We start from the raw sequence: 20,956 nt of genomic DNA on the forward strand, positions 1-20,956 counted from the left end.
ACGGTAAATATACATATTTCCCTATAAATGTGTTATATTCGACCAATTGACTTATTGCGCAATAATGCTCGCAAGGCTTTTTCCTAACAGTTAAACCTATCCCAATTAAACTCACATACAATATTAACCCTTATAAATTATTGTCGAGCTGCCAGCTTACCCCTTTTTCAACCCTCTGGCATCTAATTGCAAAACAAAGTGTGAACAATTTATTTACCCTAAAAAGAGTTGCAAACTTTCCTATAGAAAACTGCATAATTTTACCCTTTTTCCGGCTGCAGCAACTTTCACTTTTTTGTAGATATTTCATTCTATTTATTATTTGTTGCCTTGGGTACGTCATAAAAAGCCTGTATGGCACTTGGCCGCGTCGTCTATCGTCAGTTTTCCATCTCTTTGTGCTGCTGTGTGGCCTTTACTCTTTTTATACCCGCTAGCCGTAAAATAGAAAGGTATTATAATTTTGTGGTATTTTGAAGAGATATGAATTTTCCAATCGAGAATTTAATAAAAACAAAGAAACTAATTTTCAATCTGGCCAATTATATTTTTATGTTCTTTATACATATGTATGTAGTTCGTATATTTATTTAATATAGTAGCAATCAAATGAGAAGCGAGTATATCAGAGTCAAGCACACTCGTCAGCAACTTTCTCCCTTTTTTTTATTTGATTGTTTTATATTTATGAGGATTATGGTTTAGTGCTGAATGCCTGCCTTCTGTCTGCGTTTCGCCTTTGCCTTGGATTGCTAAAGTGGCTGCGTGATACGTGCGGTAATTTATTTTGAGGTTAAGGACTCTTGTCTGGACTCTTGCTGATGCTGATGGATGCCTGCATGAGCTGCTGCTGCGGCTTAAGTGAACCTCCTATTTCAAATTCGCATTGTTTAGGAAAGATCGCACGCACAAGATAAACAGGCAATGTTGTGTGGCCGTGGATTGGGTCAATTTCGGATTGGAGTTAAATTACCAATGAACCGAATTAAAATGTAACATTTGCAATGCGCTGTTTATTTAAACAAATCTGGCAGAGCGGGTTGGTTAAGGCAAAATAATGTACGTGACTATTGGGCACGCACTTTTGTTTATTTTGCAAATATAGGACTGCGCTTTTGGCACACACTGCAACTTGCGCTACAATAATATCGGATATACATACATACATATGTATGTATGTTGCCAATAGGAAATGTAACCCTATTTCAATTCGAGTGCATTACTATGCAACTTTAAATTGGTTTAGTGACCTGTTTCATTTGTAATAAAGTGGCGCATTTCTTATAAGAAAACAAAAAAATTATTTCTTTCTGTGTACTTATGACATATGTATGTATGTTTGTAAATTCATTTGTTGAAATATGTCTCCACCCTAAATTACAAAAAATACATTTCAACGCCGATATATGTATGTACATATATGTATGTGTGTACATAAGTATGTACATACAAAATATATGTATATAATACGACAAAACTCATAGGTTTATTTTCAAAACAAATCAGAGAAAGCGCCTCATTTAAAAAGGAATTTGTAAACGTCTTTTTGAATAAGGCTAAAATATTTATTCGATAAATCTATTTTTAAAGACTTATCAATTGCTAATAGTCAATTTATTAAGCATTCACTTAGAAAATTAAGTGCTGGTCACACCTTTGTTTACATTCACATCGGGAAGATGCCAACTTGCTTGAGTAATGCCAACTTGCTTGTAATAAAAACTCCTAAATAATCGATAAACAAAAGCATCACATGTCGAGCGCCATTTTTGTTTTCGATATTTGTGCATATCGAAATACACAAAACGCATCACACATACAAAGGCAAAAAGAAAATAAGCAGGCTGCGTACGAAAAGTTGAGAAAATTTAATAAACGATACCAACGGCAAATTTGTGCTAAAACAAATTAAACAATAAGTTTTCTGTGTGTGTCGTCCCAATAACAGCAGCAAGATAACCAAGTTTAATATACGTCTAGATAACATCATGTCGAAAAATAAAAAATTGTCGCTATCGAGCGACTCGACAGAGAAATTTATCTACAAGCCTAAGGATTTAATTTGGTAAGACACCCGTTTACCATTCCAGAAGAAATTATGTTCTAAGCGTGACAATAAGGATAAAAACACTTATTGTGCAAACTTTGTAGCTAAATTGTGGCAAGAAAAATAAGGCGAATGCACATAACCTCAATTGCCGCCGAGTTGGGCAAGCGAAAATTGTCGAGAAAAACGGTGTAAAAACATTTAGATCGTGATTAAGCAGCTATTGTTTAAAATAATGGAAACCATTTCAATATTTTAAATGCTACTGTGAATTGAGCTAGTGTTGCATGCGTATTGTAGTATTGTAATGTATTGACTTGTAGTTGCGAAGTCGTTGCGTTGGCGCTTTTTCGCGCGCGCGCGCTATTTTAATAGTTTGTAATTAAATTGTGTTAAAACAAATCTGATATATAAATTTGTATTCCAATTGCAGGGCTAAAATGAAGGGATTCACACCTTGGCCAGGCATGGTAAGCGTTATTGTAATTACAAATGTTGCTATCGACGGCGACGTTGCTGCCTCTGCCGCTGCCGTGTTTGTTTTTGACTGTACTTTTTTTATGCAGCAGAGGCGTCGTCGCTGCTTCTGCCGCTGCTGCTGTCGACGTCATAACGCACTTGCAGGCTTCGACAATATTTGTTGTTTGTTGTAAATGGAATGCGTGTGACTGACTATATGTGTGTGTGGGAAGTGTGCCCAGCGTAGCGTTGCTATCAAGAGCGTGTGCATGTCTTTTTTCTGCTCAATTTGTGTTAACTTTAAATATAATAGCTTTCTTTTATGTACAGTACAATGTGTAAAAAATTAACGCTGCTTGGACTTTGATTACATGCATGTGTGTGTGTATCTGTTTGTTTGCTGTGCGAGCTAGAGCGATTAGTGTTGAATTTATTTGAGAGCATTTAAGCAGTATACAAAATTGTAAATGTTATGTTTTATAGATTGTCGAGCCACCGCTTGATCTGCTCAGTCAACAGCGACGTGCAAACACCAAATGTGTTTTCTTCTTTGGCTCTCGCAATTTGTAAGTAATTGTTATAAATAAATATATAAACGTATTCTAACCTGGTTTTGATATTGCAGCGCATGGATTGAAGAGCACAATATTAAACCGTTCGAGGGACCATGGAAGGACGAACTAGCCAAAGTGAGCAAACCGGCCGCTTTTCGCCATGCGATGGCCGATATTGACAAATATGTGGACAATCCCACAGAGATTGATGGCCAAATCGATGTCAGTTGCGGCATGGGCAACCATGCCACCGAAGCGGACTTTGACAAGATTCGCGATGGCCTTGACAGCGATGAGAATCCCGATGCAGCGGTGGCTTCCGATACCAACAACGGCGTTGTACCGCATGTAGTTGGCAGCCCAGATGATGAGTCCGAAGTACCGCCTTTAGCCAGCGAGAACAATGCGAATGCCGTCGCCGGTGCAACGTCTCCAGTCGTGTCGACAACGCCAACGGCCAAAAGTCAAGTGAAACGCACACCGAAAGCCAAATCAAGCGCTGCGGTCGCTGTAAGCAGCAAACAGGCAAATAAGGCAGCATCAGCGAAATCGGCCGCAGCTCAGAAGCGCCGCGTCTCCTCGCATTTGACGCCAACTGGTCTTTTGGGATCAAGTGGCAAGCGCGGGCGTCGCGTTGCATCCGGTGATGTTGATCAGTATGAGAGTCCGGGTGGAGATTACGATGGCGCCAGCTCATCATCGTTGGCAGCTCGTGCGCGTATAGACACAGAAACCTTTTTGGGCACTTTAACCAAGCGAGCACCAAATGCAATTGCATTGTTGGATCGACCGGTTGTTACGCGACCGGAGACGAAGACCATTGACATGAACTCACGCTCCAATACGTTGGCAGATCGCGACATTGTGGCATCGGATCAGATATTTGGTTTTCTGGGACTGGGCATGATGGGGTCAACCATTGTAAAGGATTTGATCTACACAGGGCACAAAGTTGTGGTCTGGAACCGCACCATTGATAAGGTGAGTTCGTCTGCTTGTATTGCAGAATTTAATACATTTATGTACATGTTATTTCTGGATTGCAGTGCCAGCCCTTTGTGGAGGCTGGCGCAGAGGTGAAGGATACACCCATGGACGTCGTGGAGGCGGCAGATATCATATTCTGTTGTGTATCAGATCCCAAAGGCGCCAAAGATGTAAGTTATCAAATGACCTAATTTTCTTATATATTAATATGTATTCCCTGTTTACTGATGCAGCTCGTATTTGGCAATTGTGGCGTCCTGCAGCTGAAAGATTTACGCAATAAGGCATATGTGGAGATGTCCACAATTGATCCGGACACTTCGTTGGACATAGGAGAGGGCATCAAGCAATGTAATGGCCGATATCTAGAGGCTCAAATCCATGGCTCTCGACAGGAAGCCGCCGAAGGCATGCTTATCATTTTGGCCGGCGGTGATCGCTCAGTCTTTGAGGAGTGCCATTCCTGCTTTAAGACTATTGCCAAGAATACATTTTTCCTGGGCAGTAAGTTGAGAATGCCATTTCATTTCATTAAATGTTCCTGCTCACTTACAAATATTAAAATTGGAATTATTATTATCATCCTAGCAGATGTTGGCAACGCCTGTAAAGTGAACCTCATTTTGCAGACCATTCTGGGAGTCAGTCTGGTTGGCTTGGCAGAGGCGTTAGCTTTGGGTATGTATTCATCTTCGTTGTATTACAACATATGAAATCATATCATAATATGTTTAATTGCAGCTGATAGATTTTCCATTTCGTTAAACGACATCATAGACATATTCGATTTAACTTCTATGAAATCACCACTGCTGCTGGCCAAGGGCAAGGGTAAGAAATTAAGATGATTACAATTTAATTGAAAGATTTAATTCTGTTTATTTTGCAGAAATGGCCAAGGGCGATTTTAATCCGCAACAGCCATTGAGTCATATGCAACGCGATTTGCGGCTTGTGCTCAACATGGCTGAGAATTTGGATCAGTCGATGCCCGTGACGAGCATTACAAACGAGGTGTTCAAGCATACAAAACGTTTGGGTTACAGCGAGCATGATTCGAGTGCTGTATTCGTAAGATCCAGATTTTAACATTTAGTTAACACGACTACCATTTAAACTATACTTTATCATTTAGTTTAAAACCCGTACACATATACTAAACACACACCGCCCCATAACATATATATATACATAATTATATATATTTATGAATTCAAACTGACAAACTGACCCACAAAACACACATACCAATTGAGAAACGTTAAAGGAAATATTTACATAGATGCAAGCAAATGAATCATATTTGGGTAATTGCGATTTGAAATTCTACTTCAAAGCTCTTCATATCTCTTACTCAACTTGCTGCAAATTTTAAACAATTAAATAACGCTCTTTAACATACACAGCAACAACTAGGATGGCTTCAATGCTAATAAAGTCTAAAACTAGGAATCGAGCCTATAACGTAGTGGGCAGGCGGATACGTTCGCCTTGGGCTGAAGCTTACGAACGGGCACTTGGCGCCAGGGTTTGAAAAAGCTATGAAAACAAGACACAGCAAAGATGGAGGATTTTGAAGAATATTGAAGATCGTTCCGACGAGCTCAGATAGCTAAGGCGCCACATTGACGTAAAGATCAAAAATAGATGCATGATGAAGTATGATAATGTGTATAAGCGGACAGTTGTATGCCTTGTGCGTTATAATATAAAATTCTGATGTTAATTTTAACATTTATTATTATCATTATTATTGTTTTTGATTTCGGTACCTAAAATATCAGCTGTCGCCGTTGTGCGGGCAACTTAAAAAAAATAGTTTAGATTCGCGCCTAGGAAGGAAATCACAAAATTAGGCAAATTTTCTCTTTCAACATATTTTTCCCAAATCCATAAATTGTATATGTATTTATGAATGTTGCGAGGGGGAGAATAGATCACTAGAGTGCACAATCGCTACAATCGATACTAATAAAATCCAGTGGTATTACAATACTGACTATCATTTCTTACCAGATAAATAAACGTTCATGCAAACAGACTAGAATGAAATTAAATAAAATCATTTTAAATTATTTTTACACAATTTATTATATTTATTTCAAGTAAATTGATATTGATAGAGTTTTACTTAAATGAAAGTTAACTGGTTAGTTGGTTGCAATTGTCAATTCCGGTTCTTAGCGTTTAAAAAATTGTAAATCACAGTACCCCTTCTACCCTTTCGTTCGTACATGGCGCATGCTAGCAGTTACACACACAATTTAGTTTAAAATACACAAAAAAAAAAAAAAAATGAAAAACAAATAGGAAAACAAAAATTTTCTTAGATAGTTTACTTTGCACATAAATTTTAGTATGCATATTTGCCCTATGCAAGAACTGCAATAACAACCATGATTTCGTGGTTTTCGTTAATATCATTGAAACATATACAATAATACACATTTATACACTCAAACAAAACACATCCACACAACCGCACTCAACTGGAACAAAAAGAAGAAATAGAAAAAAAAAGAAAATTGAAACAGAAAGAATACAACATGTAGTGTAAACTTTTTAGAGCCAAGAGAGTTTCGAGGGATCTATAATAATAATAATAAGAAATAAATATATATGTATATATACAAACACAAATATATATATATATATATACATATGCTATATATAAATAAATATATTTTACTTATTATTTAGTCTGTATTTTGTTGTAAAACAAAAAATAATAAATAAAAGAACCTTAATTTTTAACTACAATTCCCTAATTTGTAGCTATTGCTACGTGTTAACTGTAAATGCTTATTCACCTGTGATTTTGACAATTCAAAAATATTTGGAGACGGAGTTGCCTTTCAATATGTAGTAGAAATATTAGAGTTACAAGGATTTCAAATAAGAGAATTTATTAATTCTCTTTCCTAAGCTTGACTGACATGTGGCTGCAAACATGGCGGAGCATGGCTTTGCTGCTTCTAATAGCAATCCCCACTAGAGCCGCCTATAGGGATCACGATGTGCTGCATTTGATGAATCTACAAGTGTACATGAATAGCGAAGTGCCATACGGAAAGGAGACGTTTGTGGTGATGGCCATGTCCGTATTTCCAACAGATACCGTACGACTACGCCTTTACGCAAAGAGCTACCTGTTGGCCTATCTTCTGCTCAGTGCTGATGAACAGACAATGCCACCTAAATTCGAGAAGACGCGCCGCATTAGCAATGTTTTGAAGGAGCTTCAAATAAAACCACCACAACCTGTGCTTTACGAAACTGCATATTTTGCAAAAGTTGCATCAATATTCTGGGATACTGACGACGATCTAATGACTCTGACGGCAGTGATTCCTAAAAAACCCATGATCCCCGAAGTTACTGTAGAGGTTGCTTTCAAGGTTACTCTGCCTAATTACTGTGTGCCATTGTTAAAGATGATTCATTGCGGCGTTGCCCAGAATCCCCAGGAAATTGTCCCGACTCGCAGCACATCACTTGCTACGATATTCAAGGAGAAATGCAAAATTCATAATGTGACATTAACGTGGACCATTTACGATCTGTCCGAGATGGGTGAGTTTGGATTGCTTGAACAACAATGCCGTTACTTCAGAAAGTATTTGTTTGCAGAATTATTGTATTCAATTCGGAATCAACGCATGATTTTTACCTTAAAGCGTTTCAGCCTGACCCAAGTGCCAGCTGCTCATGACCTCTGGCGAAATCTTTTCGTGATCAAACCTCAGGGCGTCTATGAAGGCATTCCCTTCATGGCCCGTTGCTATGTGGAGATGGTACAATCCAAGGTCGAGGCAATTATTCACGGTGGTCGAAATCGCGAAGCGAATGTAGCAGACGCACTTTTAATGGATGGATCATCTAGTCGCGATCACTCTAAGCCCAAGAAGATTCGACAATTTAAAGCTTATCACTGGTCCTGTACATCAGAAGACGATTATACAAATCGGCTTTGTAGATCGCCAATGGGGTTTAAAGGTGCCATTTAATTTAGAATTGCTGAATTTGATCGAGTCTTGCATACATATAATCGAATTCTCCGCCTATAGGCTCAAAACTTGTAATACCCAGGGATAAATTTCTTGTCAACTGTCAATACGATTTCACATTGAAGGTGGCTGCCGATAACAATCGAATGATCAAGTCAAAGGCATCCCAGTCGGTACAAATGGTTAACTACGGAGTACTGCATGTGACGATTGTTTGCATGTCGAATTGCGCCAACCGTCAATACAACCCATTAAACAAGGTGCGCCTTAGGGCCAGGTGCCTGAATTGTGGCACTGAGACCATCAAATATGCATGGTATGTTGGCGACCAGTATACCCTCAGCTCTGAGAATATGACGATGCATGTGCGTACGATGGGAACGATGGCCAACATTAAGGTAGTTTTGCAGCTGGAAGATGGACGCAAGGGAGAGGATCAGACAGACCTAATGAAGACAGTGGTTCCTGTTGGCGGTACGTGTGAAGTGAACCCAAAAGCCGGAGTTGAGGCCAGGACTCCTTTTTTTGTCTGTTGCAGCGACTATGTAACTGAACATAAACCCATCGAGTTTTTCTATTATGCTGATCGTGTGTTGCTCAACAAATGCTTGCAATGCAATTGCCCAGTGCATCTGCCACATAATGTGAATCAGATCAAGGTGCTGATATGCGATAGCTTGCTTACGTGCCGCACGAATTTCGTGGATGTAGAAGTGACGCCACTTGAAGATCCTGTAATCGATACCCCAGAGGAGATATGGCAATACATCACAGAGGAGCCGAACGATATTGTAGACATGATGGATCGTGGTTTAAATATGCAATTTTACCAGACACTCGAATCGTTAGCTTGCCGCCTCAATACTGCTGAAGGTGGTGAGGTATTGATGCGAGCCTTTGAGAACGCCTATCCCGAATCTCTGATTACGCTCGGCAAGTTGGCCAACTTAACGCAAACCTTCGGTAAGAGGTTTACGCCCATTAATATCCGCGAGCATAACTTGTTGACCAAATCGTTGGCCAAACTAAACCAAAACTTTCAAACACTGTACAACAATAGAGGGCGAATAGAGATGACTGAGCAGCCATATATTAATGTGACTGTTGCTTGTGTCACCGTCTACGAGATGATGGATCGCATTAATCGGAAAATTCCACGTCCACCGCAACATATATACGACGAATATCGCAAAGCAATCAATGAGAATAAACTACAGCAGGATGTTATTGATCGACTCAAGGAGGAGATAAATGCTTTCGACGATGAGGATGCTAAGAACCGTTCGCTACGCTGGTTGAATGCCAAGTGGGAAACGGAACGGCTCTATCGATTCCTAGACTTGGCTCGACAACATGGCTTGCAAGGGGATCCCTCTGAAGTAGGTTTGGAGGCCGTTTCCCTAGAAATTCAGTGTTTTTATATTGAAGCAAATCGCCACTACAATATCAAGACTAGCGATAGCATGCATGTTGTGTTTTTCTCACCCGAACTACTGCAGGAAACCAAGGAACCTGAGACCAATTACATTTGCCTTAAGGTCCTCTCGACAACACGCGAACTTTATTGGTGGTACCCAGAGGAAAAGCAACCCAGTGCCGTGCTGCTCTCTGTGCGCATCTATGTGTATGAAGACAAGTTTAAGGAGGAGCGCCACTTGCACGACAGCGACATTCGATTCGTGACTACTGTGGGCAAGTACAAACCAGCCCTGGACAAAAACGACTCTATTAGTAAGCTCTTCGATTGCAATTTCTATTACGATTTCGTTTGTTTAATCTCTCATATTTCAGGTGCAGGTGCCAAATATATGACAAAGATAAATGTAAAAAGTGACATGGCGGGTGTCCTAGGCATAGACTTTAGCCAGAATGTCGCACGTAGCCAGGCGGTGGAGGAGGACGATGACCTCATCTTCCCATCGGATGGTTTGTTTATTAATAGTTTCGAAAAGTAATTCTTATAACACAATATACTTAATATATTTAAATCGCAACACAGATAACAAGCCTCAAAATAAGGGCCGTAAACCTAATTTAGATGATGAGGAGGATGAATATGTGATCTCGGATGCGGGCAGATTTATTCATTGTCTGGAGTCGGGCACAGTGAACTACATGCAACAGGTGCGCCTGTATCGCGTTAGTATTGAGGGCCATGCGATGGTAACGGTGCGCTTTAAGGAGTCGTCACATGAACTGCAAGTGCTGCTTTACATCGGGGCGAGACCAAGATCATGGAGGGATAAAGTGTCCAAGGCCACTTGCTTTGTGCCCTCCAATTCAAGCAACAAGATCATGCTCATTCGCAATAAATGCCCTGAAACCAAACGGGCCTATATGGCAATGCAGATCAATGGCGCAGGGGATTACCATGAAGACGAAGACACGCCGGTGCCCAATGGTCCGGCTAGCTATGCATTTGTATTCCAGGAGCGCAGCTGTGATTATTGGAAATACAGTTTGTCAGAGAGCTCGCAGCACTGGTCCCACGACCATTGCTATCCCATACTGGAATTCCAGAAGAAGGGCACTCTCCATTGCGAATGCACTGTGCTGGGCACCTATACCAGCTATGTATATCATATCCCAGCCACTGCAGTGCCATTGGACGCGGATCGGATAGACATGAATATTGTGTTGCTTGTTTTCTATATCGTAATCTTTACACTGATTTTCATTGGGCTGCTGGTGCTGGTCATTTGGTTCAATAAGCGACCCACCAAGGCGGTTATTTGTGATATGAGCGGCTTGAACACAGAATCTGGTCGGGATGTACATGATCTATTGATATTTGTGAAGACTGGTGGACGCATCAATGCCCAAACTACGGCCACGGTGCGTCTCATCTTTCAGACCACTCAGCGGGCCGAATTACAGTTCACAATCATGCAGGATCCAGAGCATCCTCAGCTAACTCGGAATTCCACGTACGTGCTTCTGATTCGTACACGTGACATTCGTATTCCAACTCGAATTGCGGTTGCTCACAACAATGCGGGACGCTATCCTAGCTGGTTTTTGCGACGCATCGAGTTGGTGGATCTGCAGCATCAAATAAGCCAAGTGTTTATAGTCAATCGATGGGTGCGCCAGAAGTTTCTCATCCTCAGCTCGTCGATGGTTCTTAGGTTTGGAGACAATCGCGTAGTCGAGAAGTGGCGCGAAAGATTCTTATCCTCGTTTGAAGTGTTGTGGATCAATTGGGGGCTTTGGCATCCGTTGACCGGGAAATGGCGAGATAGCAAGTCCTGCAACAGTTTGTCGCGAGCCCAGCGAGTTTGCGTATTTGTAAGTAAAATGATGGTCATCTACTGCATTGTCGTCTGTTTGTTTGGACATTCGTCGCGGCATTCCGTCTATGAGGATCGCAAAATTACCATAAATGGCAACAATGTATTGTCAATGTTCATCTATTGTTCCATTGCCACAAATTTAGTTCACTTTATTTTCGTTTCAATTATTCTATCAAATTAATCGAGCACTTTAAAAATTAAGGTATGTAAGTATTTGTGTTTATACAAAAATTTTAATGTATTTATTTCGAAAAATAATCATTTACTTTTACAAGAATTCAAAACTTTATTATATTTTTTATCGGAGTGTAACCACAGTTACAATTTCTAAAATATACGTTTTAATGCCGAGTGTCAAAATACAGCAACTCCAATTATTGTCAGCTGGGACACTTTATGTGGTATATTTGTAAGTTTACAAAATGCTTAGACGCCGTTTAACTTTTTTTTCACCACTACTATCAAATTTAACATTCGTTTTTATAGGTTGTCACTGAATTATTTGTTTCAGTTAAAAGAATGTACGCAGCTCACCTTTAATAATACAAGAATATTTCAGTATTTTCGTTGGCGTTATTTAGTGCATTGTGTATTTGCTTTATACAATTTTGTTTTTCCTCTTTTCGTACGCCAAGTTCGTCGGTCGTGCGTGTGTGGCAGAAATATTAAAAAAAATTTAGAATCAATTAATAAAAGCCTCTGATACAACGCAGCTGTTAAGCAACAATGTCGGAAAAGAAACGTGCACGTCGTCGCAAAGATGTAAGTCTGTGGCCAAAACGTAATTTAATGAACGTCGCAAAAACAAAATTCCATATCTTGCGTGATTGCTGCGTTTTAGTATGTTTTGTGCATATGGCTTGGTGCGTGCGTCTGTGTATATGCCACAGTCCAATTGGAATGATTATTGTGTTTGTTTTCATTTTAATCTGTGACATACCGACAACACATAGGGCCTAAAAACATAGCCAAATTGCAAAAAATGCTAAGCTGATTTGATACGTGTATATTAAACTCATATCAGCGTATTTCAGCGGGGGCAAGTTCAATTCAAACCATGCGGCACAGCTACATATGGGTGTTTTGAATATTATGATGTTTTGTATACGCACACACATGCAATTGTAAATATGAGAGAATATGCGTGGGAGATGCATCTGTGTACTGAGTTAAACCTCCTGCTGCTGCACGCGTCTATTATTAACTTTGTAATTCCAATTACTGCTGCCACATCATCGCTTAAAAGTGCACTTTTGAGTCTTTTGTGTAGACAATTTTCCATTTACACAGCTTTATTTGTCAAAGAAGCAATAAACAACCCCCTTTTGGTGGCACTCAGTATTCAACGCAATTCTAATACACACAATTAAACAGCTGTGCTTGTAAACGTATTTGAAAATCTGGCAACGCTGCTGGTTTGGAAAGCTGTTGGTTGTCGGTTGTAAAGGAATGAGGTGGAAGCAACAATGTGTTGGTGATCAACAGAGCGTCTGTTTATGATGAGGTGTAACGGTGATCATGAAATTACTCTCTCGACTCTTGCTCTCTCACTGAGACTCATCTCGTCTCATGCTTGGTCTTTCTCCGATGCACCCACTTATCAGCGGTTTGTTTTTGATTCTGCTGTTGCTTGTGCTCTTTTTTTTGTTGTTGTAGTTGGGGAAAGTTTCTACCACAAATGTATGTATGAGTTGAATAGTGATCGTGAGCTGAGTGTGGATTGCCACTTGTTTGACCAGACAGCTTACAGCTCAGATTTAGTACTTTCTAGACTTGTTTAGCGATTGCTACACGTCACTTCATTTCACGGCAAAATAAAAACAACCCAATACTTAAAGTAGTATTTGCTATACTATCAAAATCGACAATATATTTAAATTGTAGCAATGAGTGAGGACGAGCGATTCTCGGACAGAGATCTTTATAAGGCTGAGGAGGAGGAAGAGGAACAGGAAATCTTCGACGATGGCTTGGTATTATTAATAATCAATATGCAAATATACCAACATAGATACAGACAAACGTAGTAACATCTATGTATGCATGTATGTACATATGTCAGTCAAATGTACAGTGTGACGAAATGCGGAATTGGTGTCGTGGCCTAAATTCGTTACCTTAACGAAAAACAGTGAAATATCTCGTGTAAATTAGAAAAAGTCATTAAGAACTTGCTGACTAGAAAATGAAAGTATTTTTTATTTAAAATGAAATGGAACATCAAAATTCGTTGTTGATGTAAAACTTGCGGTACAGATTGATTATATTATAAGACAAGATTTTAATGTGCCTTAACTGACTTACTATAAATGAGATTTTTGTATTTTGCCAAAGTTTTAAATTTTTAAATTAATTTGCCTCATTGATTACAGGAATATTCCGAGCCTGGCCAGCAGAAGGTGGAAAAGCCTTCAAAAGATGAAAAGAACGTGGCAAAATGGCTAAAGAAGAATGTGAAGACAAAGAAAACGAAGTTTCTGAGTCACATCGTCGAGTACTTCACTTCGAGCAAGGCGATCGATGCGCTGATGAAGTCCAAATTCGCCGAGGGCGATGCTCCATTGTTCACCACTAGGGAACAGGCAGTGGAATTTATGGATATTATGCTGGAACATAAGTTCTTCCATCGCGCCAAGAAAGTTCCGGTCACATTAGACGAACTTCGCGGCAAGTCGGAAAAGAAGTCGGACTCTAGCAAAGCGCAGGATAAAGAGAAGGAAAAGAACGATGGTAAATCAAATGCAAAGTCCTCTAACTCATCGTCAGAGAAGAAAGATACCGATCCAGAGGGCGATGGTGGTAATGGAGTGCAAACCGTCGTGGCTGACAAGAAAGAGAAAAAGAAACGCAAAATCCGCCTGGACATGCATCCAGAACAAATATTTGTAGATGGTTCTGAAGCATATGTTTGGATCTTTGATCCCATCCCATTACATTACTGGATATTTGGCTTCTTATTGCTGTTGGGCGCCGTTGGCATTTGCATGTATCCGTTATGGCCACCAATGCTACGCAAGGGCGTCTATTACTTGTCCATAACCGCAGCCGGATTCCTGGTCTTCATACTGGCTCTGACCGTTGTACGTTTAATTATATTTACGATCGTGTGGGCTCTGACTGGCGGCAAACTGCATTTCTGGATCTTTCCGAATTTGACCGAAGATGTGGGTTTCTTTGCTTCATTTTGGCCGCTATATGAGGTTCGTGAGTTCAATTTTTTGATATGTAGACATTATTATCAATATACATTTTTACAGAGTAATTATGTAAGCGATACATCTGAATCAACATCATCTAAGTCAGAAAAGAAATCCAAATCAAAATCGAAGAAAAAGGAGAAAGATAGCGATGCTGAGGATACTGTTGTAGATGGTGATGGTGACGGTGATGGTGACGTTGAGGGCGATGTGGACGCCTTGCCACTTGAACCGGAAAAAATTGAGCAAATCAAAGAGCACGATGCCGATATGGAAGTGCGTAAGCGCCGTAAGGTTGGCGCTGACGATTATGAGGAGGATGATGATGATGTTGGCGATGATGCGACTCAAAATGATGAGAGCGAAATATCATCATCACGATTGGACGCCACGGCACAAGCCAAGGATACCAAAGCTGGGTAAGCAGGTTGCATCAATTTGTGTATCATTAACGTTTCTCAACGCATTTGCTCGAATATTTAATTTATGGATCTATCGGTTTCAATATAAAACATATGTATGTATATGCTTTTATGCAAGTCATGTCACATTAACTTTAGTTGTTGTGTATATTGTTCCTTAATAAATTATACTGTATGATTTCAAGACACATTATGTGTTATTATTCATAATATTTGTTTACATTCACTTAATTTTGATTTGCGAATTATTAATGCATGCATTATTCTTCTTCATAATCGATCAAAACGGTAGTTGGTGCGTAATCGAGAAGCAAATTTGTTGGACCAAGTGAAATTTATCGTAATTGAAATAATCTCTATTATAAGAATAAAATCTAAAGAAAAAAGTTAACAATTAAAAAAAATGTTAAGCTTTACGAAAATAGTAAAAAGTAGAACTACATATCAATTTTGTTATCGAAGCAAAAATAATGAGAGTTTTCATTACCATACTGACCAATCTGTATATGTGGTATTCATATAATCTGTGACTCATATGCAATTTGAGTATAAACTCCAAACAGTTCCATCAATCTCGAATACCGGTTACCATTTTGTTGTTACCTTATTTAAGCAGCTCTGGTTGCAGTCAGCTTTAAGTTTCTTGAGTTTTCTAGCAACTTTGTAAACTGTGGATATTAAAATCAAGACTAATACAATTCACAATTAACTGAGTAAGTTTTATTAGTTTGACCTAACATAACCCATATATACATACACAAATTCACAATGAAAATATTTTGACATACACTTTCGCATTAAAAATTGTATTATTTGCTTTAAATAACAGGCTCACTATATGTATCACAACTCACTAATGATTACTTTCTTTCTTGCAGCACACCCCGCAATTCGGAATCAGACTCTGAGAGCTCTAGCAAAGATTATGAGATAATTAGTTCAAGTGAAGTGCAAAACGTTGCGAGCAACTGAGGGAAAAAACATTGATAATTAAAAATAAAGAAAAAAATCATAATAAATCTATGCTTAATGTATTTAAATGATCCACATCCGATTCTAGCTAATTGATAAGGCAGAGAGAAACAATTCGTGTTAATTCCAAAACAGAAATAAGTATGACATGTGTCGGACTTTTCCGCGCATAATACAAAGGAATTCATGTGAAACTGTATTTGATATTATTTTCTGATATTGTGCCTGAATACATGACATTTCCTAACAATAATGTTAACAAAGATTATGGCCAGAAGCATTTTAGCGATTAACTTTTTATTTTGATGTTTGCTGAAGGCTAAAAAGTTCTCAAAGTGTTTGCTTTTTAATTTCATAAAGATGCAAAAATACTATTAATATTTTAGAGAAATATACGCAACTCAGAATATGTTTTCATTAATATTATTTGATTCCGAGTGGCAGGCAACGATTGCAATTGATGTTTATAATGTGCAAAATTATGATTATACAATATACGAAAATATACTTATACAATATATTTAATGAACGATCGATCATTTACTTTAAATGTAATTAAAGAAAGTAACATTGAAATTAGTAGTTTAAACACCTTAATAATTATGATATGATTAATAAAGCTAGGCAATTCTGATGTGAGAAATCTTCAACAAAATGGTTTTTTGTTTTGTTTTTTAATTAAATAAATGGTCAACGAATGGATTTTTAAGAAATATAACTTATAATTCATCTTTAAACAGTCGCTCCACATGATATTGATCCAATAAATGATTTAAAAAGTGCCACGAATGTTGAGGAAACAGCAAGCCGAGTATAATAGTTGAACCAGCAATCTAAAAAATTTGGTTATGTAGCGGTGAAAAACGTAAGAAATACAATACTTACAAAAATAAGACACCGGGCTAGCCAATAAGCCAGCCAGAAAAAAATGCTAACCAAGATACTTAAAACAGCAGCCGCAGGATTTCGGTAACGTAAGGCAATTCCTTGTTTAACAATTTGTGGAGAGCTACACATCTTCTGGGAAATAAATAAAATAACTAATGAAACCATAATATACCATTACACAATTTTACCTTAAATACTATCTTAAAATATATTAATCTGTTCCTATTGCTGTTATTTTTATATATACACAATCTATGCTATTGTAGGTTAATCCAAGTACTATGTCCCAAAATTCGATTCAATTTAAAAGACGAATAGGTTTGATCATCATTTCGTGGATTTTTCTTTGAACTAATTGATTGCTTATCCACGTATCCTGCACTTCACGTTTCGTTTGTGCATTATCTTCGTCTGCCGATCTATCGTCGTTTATTGCAGACTTTAACTCCTGCATTGTTTTGGACTTTTTGCGCCGCTTTCTATAACTAAACGCATGACCTGGCCACACTGTAAGCAGGTGTCGTTTTGAAGGTGTTGTATTGCTCTCCGATAAAGAATTTTCAAAATATTTACTTGATTCTGATGTAGTCGAAAGCTTAATATTGTATTCGTTTGCTTTTTCTTGTCTTGATACAACTTTTCGAATATCAGGAATTCGGAATTCGATTAAGCCGCAATGTTTATTTAATCTCAAGTTCTCGAGTGTGGAATATTCTAACACGCCCCATTTCTACGGTATATGAAGTCATCTTGGGTTTAATAATCTCACTACACTCAAAGCGAATTGTTTCAATGATGCTCGCCACCTGGTAGACGGTTAGAGGCTTTGGCACTTTGTGGATCAGTCTTCTTTGCAGGAGTGCCAAAAGTTCAATATCTCTTGGTAGAGGTGCAGACTTTAGTCCATCAAGCACAGATCCTACTGATGTATTGCATGATTCGAAAATTGTTGAGCTAGTTACAGATTCTTCCGAATTTTGTTGTACATTTTGAATACGTTCCTTGAGGCTAAACGATTTTTTTTGACTCTTCATGGACTGAGGAATTTGTATTCTCGAAGGGCTTTGTTAAATTCATAGCTTGCATCTTAGTGTTGACATGTTTTTCATGGCATGTTTTCGGTGCTGACTTGATGGTTTGGTTATCATACATCTTTAAGCAGTTAGACATAGATAGTCTTGCAGTCTGCCTTGTATTGGAATCACTAGAATAGAATCCGCAATTCTTCTTGTACTCTACTTGGCTTGCCCGATGTAAGCCACATTTTCGACAGTTCCGATTATTACTATTAGATAATACAATTTGATTTATCGATTTCTTACCCTGAAAGTTGTGTTTTTTTGGAAACTGATTTATGGCACCGTAGTGTAGATTCTCCGCACTTTTAAGTGGTTTCAATTCATCTGTAACGATTGGAATTACTGCAGAATCGTCTAAGGCTGTTGTAGTTTCTGTGTAGTGTTTGGCCTTAAAGAATCTTGTGATGAAGGACCATATCGATGTATCGCCGTTACCTGGAAGATGTGATGTCTCTCTTTTTTCTAGGTATTTGGAATTATTTCCATTGGACAACACATTAATATACTTTGCATCGCCAGCAGATTTATTTGAAGTATTTAAATAAAACTCATTAGACATATCATTGGAAATGTGCAATTCTGGCAAGGGAGAGTCTGCACTAGTCTGCAAATTGTCCTCAATGTCGTTATTGAGTATTGTTGAGGGAATACTATTATTATTAGTGCCTTCAATGTGCAGATTCTTCACAAATTGGAGCAGAACCTTCACAGATTCACTATGCTTATCGATAATCCCGTCCGACTTCACCTGGGCATCCATTAAGGAAGCGTCTGTTTGGGCCAACAACGCGTTCGGATCGGGTGTTGCATCATCTGTTGGATGTTGATCTATTAGCCATAGGAGTTTTTCCATTATGGCGGTGGGACCCATATCGGCATCATTTGATTTCTTGGTAAGCTCCGGTTCCTCATCGTCGCAACTGCGTACTGACTCCCGTCGCCCGGGCAGCGTTGAGTTGGTACTCTTGTGGCTGCTGCTAGAGGCGCTGTTGTCAGACAGACCCGACTGTGCCACAGTGTTCATCATCTCTCGCATTTGAAGTGGAGGACCCACAGTGTAACTGTGACATTGACGCTCAGCAGGTGGTGCCGTTGGCATATCGAAATGCGCCGACGATGTGGAGCACTCACTGCTTGGGTCCGAATCAAATGTGGATAGTTTAGTGCTGGGCAAATGGTTCCGGCTTTGAATATGCAAAGCTCTCGGCTGAAGCAGCATTTGGCGAACACCCGGCCCGACAAGCGCATCCTCAGAGGGTCCCTCGTAGCTATTAAATGGTGAGAATTGACTAGCACAACTGCTGTCTTTGGACACATTTTGTTTGGCTGGAAGTCCACCGCCTTTGGCACGCACCTTATGATCTACCAAAATCTGGGACACCACACGCGACAACGGTGGCAAGGCGCGGCTGTAATGGGAGCACAGAGGGCGATGAAGGGATGGTCGCTTCGAGATGGCACCGCTGGCCACATCTGTGATGGGTTTGTCCAGAGGTATAAAGTCGCTCACAAGTAAATTCTTCGGCTGGGGGTCACGTGGCGGCCGAGTGAACCCATTTTGGGCAAAGGCCACAGGTTTGGGCATATTATTGTCGGGTGGCTCCCAAACAGATTCACTGCCGTTCACTGGCGGCGAATTAGAAGGCGGTGGTGAGGGGGGCGGTGGTGGTGCCATTGGCTCCACATAGTTGGTTATCATTTCAGCATGTCGCTTGGCGTGAAATCTTTTTGGCTTCCGGTAGTGACCATGGCGACCCATGTACACTTTGTTGCTGGTGCTGTCCTTGACTTTGGGTTCCTGCTGAACTGTCGACGAAGGCTTCGATTGGCGACCGCACTTTAGACAATTGCTGTTTAAGTAAACAGTCTTTGGCTTCTTGGCCGCCTTGATCAGCTTCTGGGGCGTCACATACGCATCAGTTTCCTCCACAACCCGTTGCACTGGTTGCCTATGCTCTGCTTCAAGCTTCTCCTCATCACTGGACGAGGTGGAGCAAGCCTGTGGGCGCCTGCGTCGACCACACACCTCGCACCAAACCTTGGGAGTCGGCGCAACGTGGAGAATTGAGCGCGGCAACTTCTCACAGAGACACCAAAGCGTTGAGGATCTGTACATTTTATTTTGCGAGTAAAGCGAGTACAGTTCATATAATCGAAACATTCGACAATTAATTCGATTTCGTCTCGAACACAAATTTTTGTTGTGCTTCCGGAAAATTCCAGAACTCTACTGGATGCTTTTGTAGTAGTCTATAAAGCCTGCTTTTGTATATGAATATTTTGTGAGATAATATTTCTATAATGGGAGACTTTAAATACAAATATTAAGATGACTGTTTTATGCAACACGTTGAAAATGTAATTTCGCAATAAGTTTAGATTTTAGTGTTACAAAACAACATATGACTAATCGTATTTCCTTAATGTTCATTCAGTTACAATTTGGTTTCGCAATAAGTTTGTATTTCAGTGTTGCAAAACATCGCATGACAATCGTATTTCGTTAATGTTCATTCATAGTTACAAAAATAAGGTACAAAGTTTGAACTACTAACTAAATATTGCTAAACAAAGTATATACTATACTTCATTATGTATATCTGTAATATTACTATGTATGACGGTGTTTATGGTTCCACTGATGAAACTTTTTGTTTCCTCTTGTGTTAAGTTTCGACACTAAATATTTTCTGAACAACTACATACACATGTATGTATATGTATCACAAATGTAACTGAATGGTTAAAAATTGAAGAAAGATTTTGTAGATGCAAAACTATTGTGAACTATCACGAATGTATGTATGTAGATCTCAGATTTGCTTAATTATTAATATTACTCACAATGCCATACACGTTTGTGTGTACATACTCACATTTTATAAGTTAATAATCGCTCATACTTTTAATATTGCAACATATGTATATTTATATATTATTGTTGTTTCATAAACAACCACGACCCACGGACTAATTCAATTTTCCTGTGTTTCATTGATTACTTGGTTGCACTAGCACTCACTCTTACAATATAAGTATGTGCATACTTGC

At 39.1% G+C, this 20,956-nt stretch overlaps 4 protein-coding genes across 11 annotated transcripts; 3 read left to right on the top strand and 1 right to left on the bottom strand.

Moving 5' to 3' along the window:
* Positions 1–1,796: 1,796 nt before the first annotated feature.
* LOC133850783 (cytokine-like nuclear factor N-PAC) lies at positions 1,797–6,537 on the top strand. Of its 2 annotated transcripts, none has more exons than XM_062286972.1 (9): positions 1,797–2,065; positions 2,481–2,517; positions 2,990–3,072; positions 3,132–4,041; positions 4,107–4,217; positions 4,281–4,551; positions 4,636–4,725; positions 4,789–4,878; positions 4,937–6,537. In XM_062286972.1, the coding sequence occupies exons 1-9, from the start codon at positions 1,989–1,991 to the stop codon at positions 5,134–5,136; spliced, it is 1,869 nt and encodes a 622-aa protein (XP_062142956.1). In that variant the 5' UTR covers positions 1,797–1,988; the 3' UTR covers positions 5,137–6,537. The 2 variants fall into 2 exon arrangements, with proteins under 2 accessions (XP_062142956.1, XP_062142957.1); XM_062286973.1 differs by having other exon boundaries at positions 1,798–2,065; positions 4,639–4,725.
* A 334-nt stretch (positions 6,538–6,871) lies between these two features.
* On the top strand, positions 6,872–12,066 carry LOC133850780 (uncharacterized). 3 transcript variants are annotated; one of them, XR_009895700.1, is made up of 7 exons: positions 6,872–7,620; positions 7,678–8,043; positions 8,115–9,785; positions 9,846–9,980; positions 10,054–11,553; positions 11,623–11,756; positions 11,834–12,066. XR_009895700.1 is itself a non-coding variant. In XM_062286966.1 (5 exons), exons 1-5 carry the CDS (start codon positions 6,984–6,986, stop codon positions 11,526–11,528), a joined length of 4,284 nt encoding a protein of 1,427 aa, XP_062142950.1. In that variant the 5' UTR covers positions 6,872–6,983; the 3' UTR covers positions 11,529–11,631. The 3 variants fall into 3 exon arrangements, 2 of the variants coding, with proteins under 2 accessions (XP_062142950.1, XP_062142951.1); XM_062286966.1 differs by lacking the exon at positions 11,834–12,066 and having other exon boundaries at positions 10,054–11,631; XM_062286967.1 differs by lacking the exon at positions 11,834–12,066 and having other exon boundaries at positions 7,481–7,620; positions 7,725–8,043; positions 10,054–11,631.
* LOC133850784 (translocation protein SEC62) lies at positions 11,968–16,000 on the top strand. 2 transcript variants are annotated; one of them, XM_062286976.1, is made up of 4 exons: positions 11,968–12,109; positions 13,720–14,547; positions 14,605–14,963; positions 15,845–16,000. In XM_062286976.1, exons 1-4 carry the CDS (start codon positions 12,074–12,076, stop codon positions 15,936–15,938), a joined length of 1,317 nt encoding a protein of 438 aa, XP_062142960.1. In that variant the 5' UTR covers positions 11,968–12,073; the 3' UTR covers positions 15,939–16,000. The 2 variants fall into 2 exon arrangements, with proteins under 2 accessions (XP_062142960.1, XP_062142959.1); XM_062286975.1 differs by lacking the exon at positions 11,968–12,109 and adding an exon at positions 13,107–13,320.
* Positions 15,771–20,441, bottom strand: LOC133850781 (uncharacterized). Of its 4 annotated transcripts, XM_062286970.1 has the most exons (4): positions 18,341–20,440; positions 17,015–18,229; positions 16,824–16,958; positions 15,771–16,771 (listed from the first exon to the last, which is right to left on the bottom strand). In XM_062286970.1, the coding sequence occupies exons 1-2, from the start codon at positions 20,064–20,066 to the stop codon at positions 17,835–17,837; spliced, it is 2,121 nt and encodes a 706-aa protein (XP_062142954.1). In that variant the 5' UTR covers positions 20,067–20,440; the 3' UTR covers positions 15,771–16,771; positions 16,824–16,958; positions 17,015–17,834. The 4 variants fall into 4 exon arrangements, with proteins under 4 accessions (XP_062142954.1, XP_062142953.1, XP_062142952.1 ...); XM_062286969.1 differs by having other exon boundaries at positions 16,824–16,955; positions 17,015–20,441; XM_062286968.1 differs by having other exon boundaries at positions 17,015–20,441.
* Positions 20,442–20,956: the final 515 nt, after the last annotated feature.

This window comes from Drosophila sulfurigaster, chromosome 2L (assembly GCF_023558435.1).
Source record: "Drosophila sulfurigaster albostrigata strain 15112-1811.04 chromosome 2L, ASM2355843v2, whole genome shotgun sequence".
NCBI classification, from domain to species: Eukaryota; Metazoa; Arthropoda; class Insecta; order Diptera; family Drosophilidae; genus Drosophila; species Drosophila sulfurigaster.

What these genes read in the sequence shown, in the direction of transcription:
- LOC133850780 (XM_062286966.1), top strand. Translation starts at nt 6,984, where the DNA reads ATGTGGCTGCAAACATGGCGGAGCATGGCTTTGCTGCTTCTAATAGCA. An exon ending in GGACAAAAACGACTCTATTA is followed by an intron (nt 9,786 to 9,845) that starts GTAAGCTCTTCG and finishes CTCATATTTCAG; the next exon opens with GTGCAGGTGCCAAATATATG. An exon ending in CCTCATCTTCCCATCGGATG is followed by an intron (nt 9,981 to 10,053) that starts GTTTGTTTATTA and finishes ATCGCAACACAG; the next exon opens with ATAACAAGCCTCAAAATAAG.
- LOC133850783 (XM_062286972.1), top strand. Translation starts at nt 1,989, where the DNA reads ATGTCGAAAAATAAAAAATTGTCGCTATCGAGCGACTCGACAGAGAAA. An exon ending in TCACACCTTGGCCAGGCATG is followed by an intron (nt 2,518 to 2,989) that starts GTAAGCGTTATT and finishes TATGTTTTATAG; the next exon opens with ATTGTCGAGCCACCGCTTGA. An exon ending in GGCAGAGGCGTTAGCTTTGG is followed by an intron (nt 4,726 to 4,788) that starts GTATGTATTCAT and finishes GTTTAATTGCAG; the next exon opens with CTGATAGATTTTCCATTTCG.
- LOC133850781 (XM_062286969.1), bottom strand. Translation starts at nt 20,066, where the DNA reads ATGTTTCGATTATATGAACTGTACTCGCTTTACTCGCAAAATAAAATG.
- LOC133850784 (XM_062286975.1), top strand. Translation starts at nt 13,234, where the DNA reads ATGAGTGAGGACGAGCGATTCTCGGACAGAGATCTTTATAAGGCTGAG. An exon ending in CATTTTGGCCGCTATATGAG is followed by an intron (nt 14,548 to 14,604) that starts GTTCGTGAGTTC and finishes ACATTTTTACAG; the next exon opens with AGTAATTATGTAAGCGATAC. An exon ending in GCCAAGGATACCAAAGCTGG is followed by an intron (nt 14,964 to 15,844) that starts GTAAGCAGGTTG and finishes TCTTTCTTGCAG; the next exon opens with CACACCCCGCAATTCGGAAT.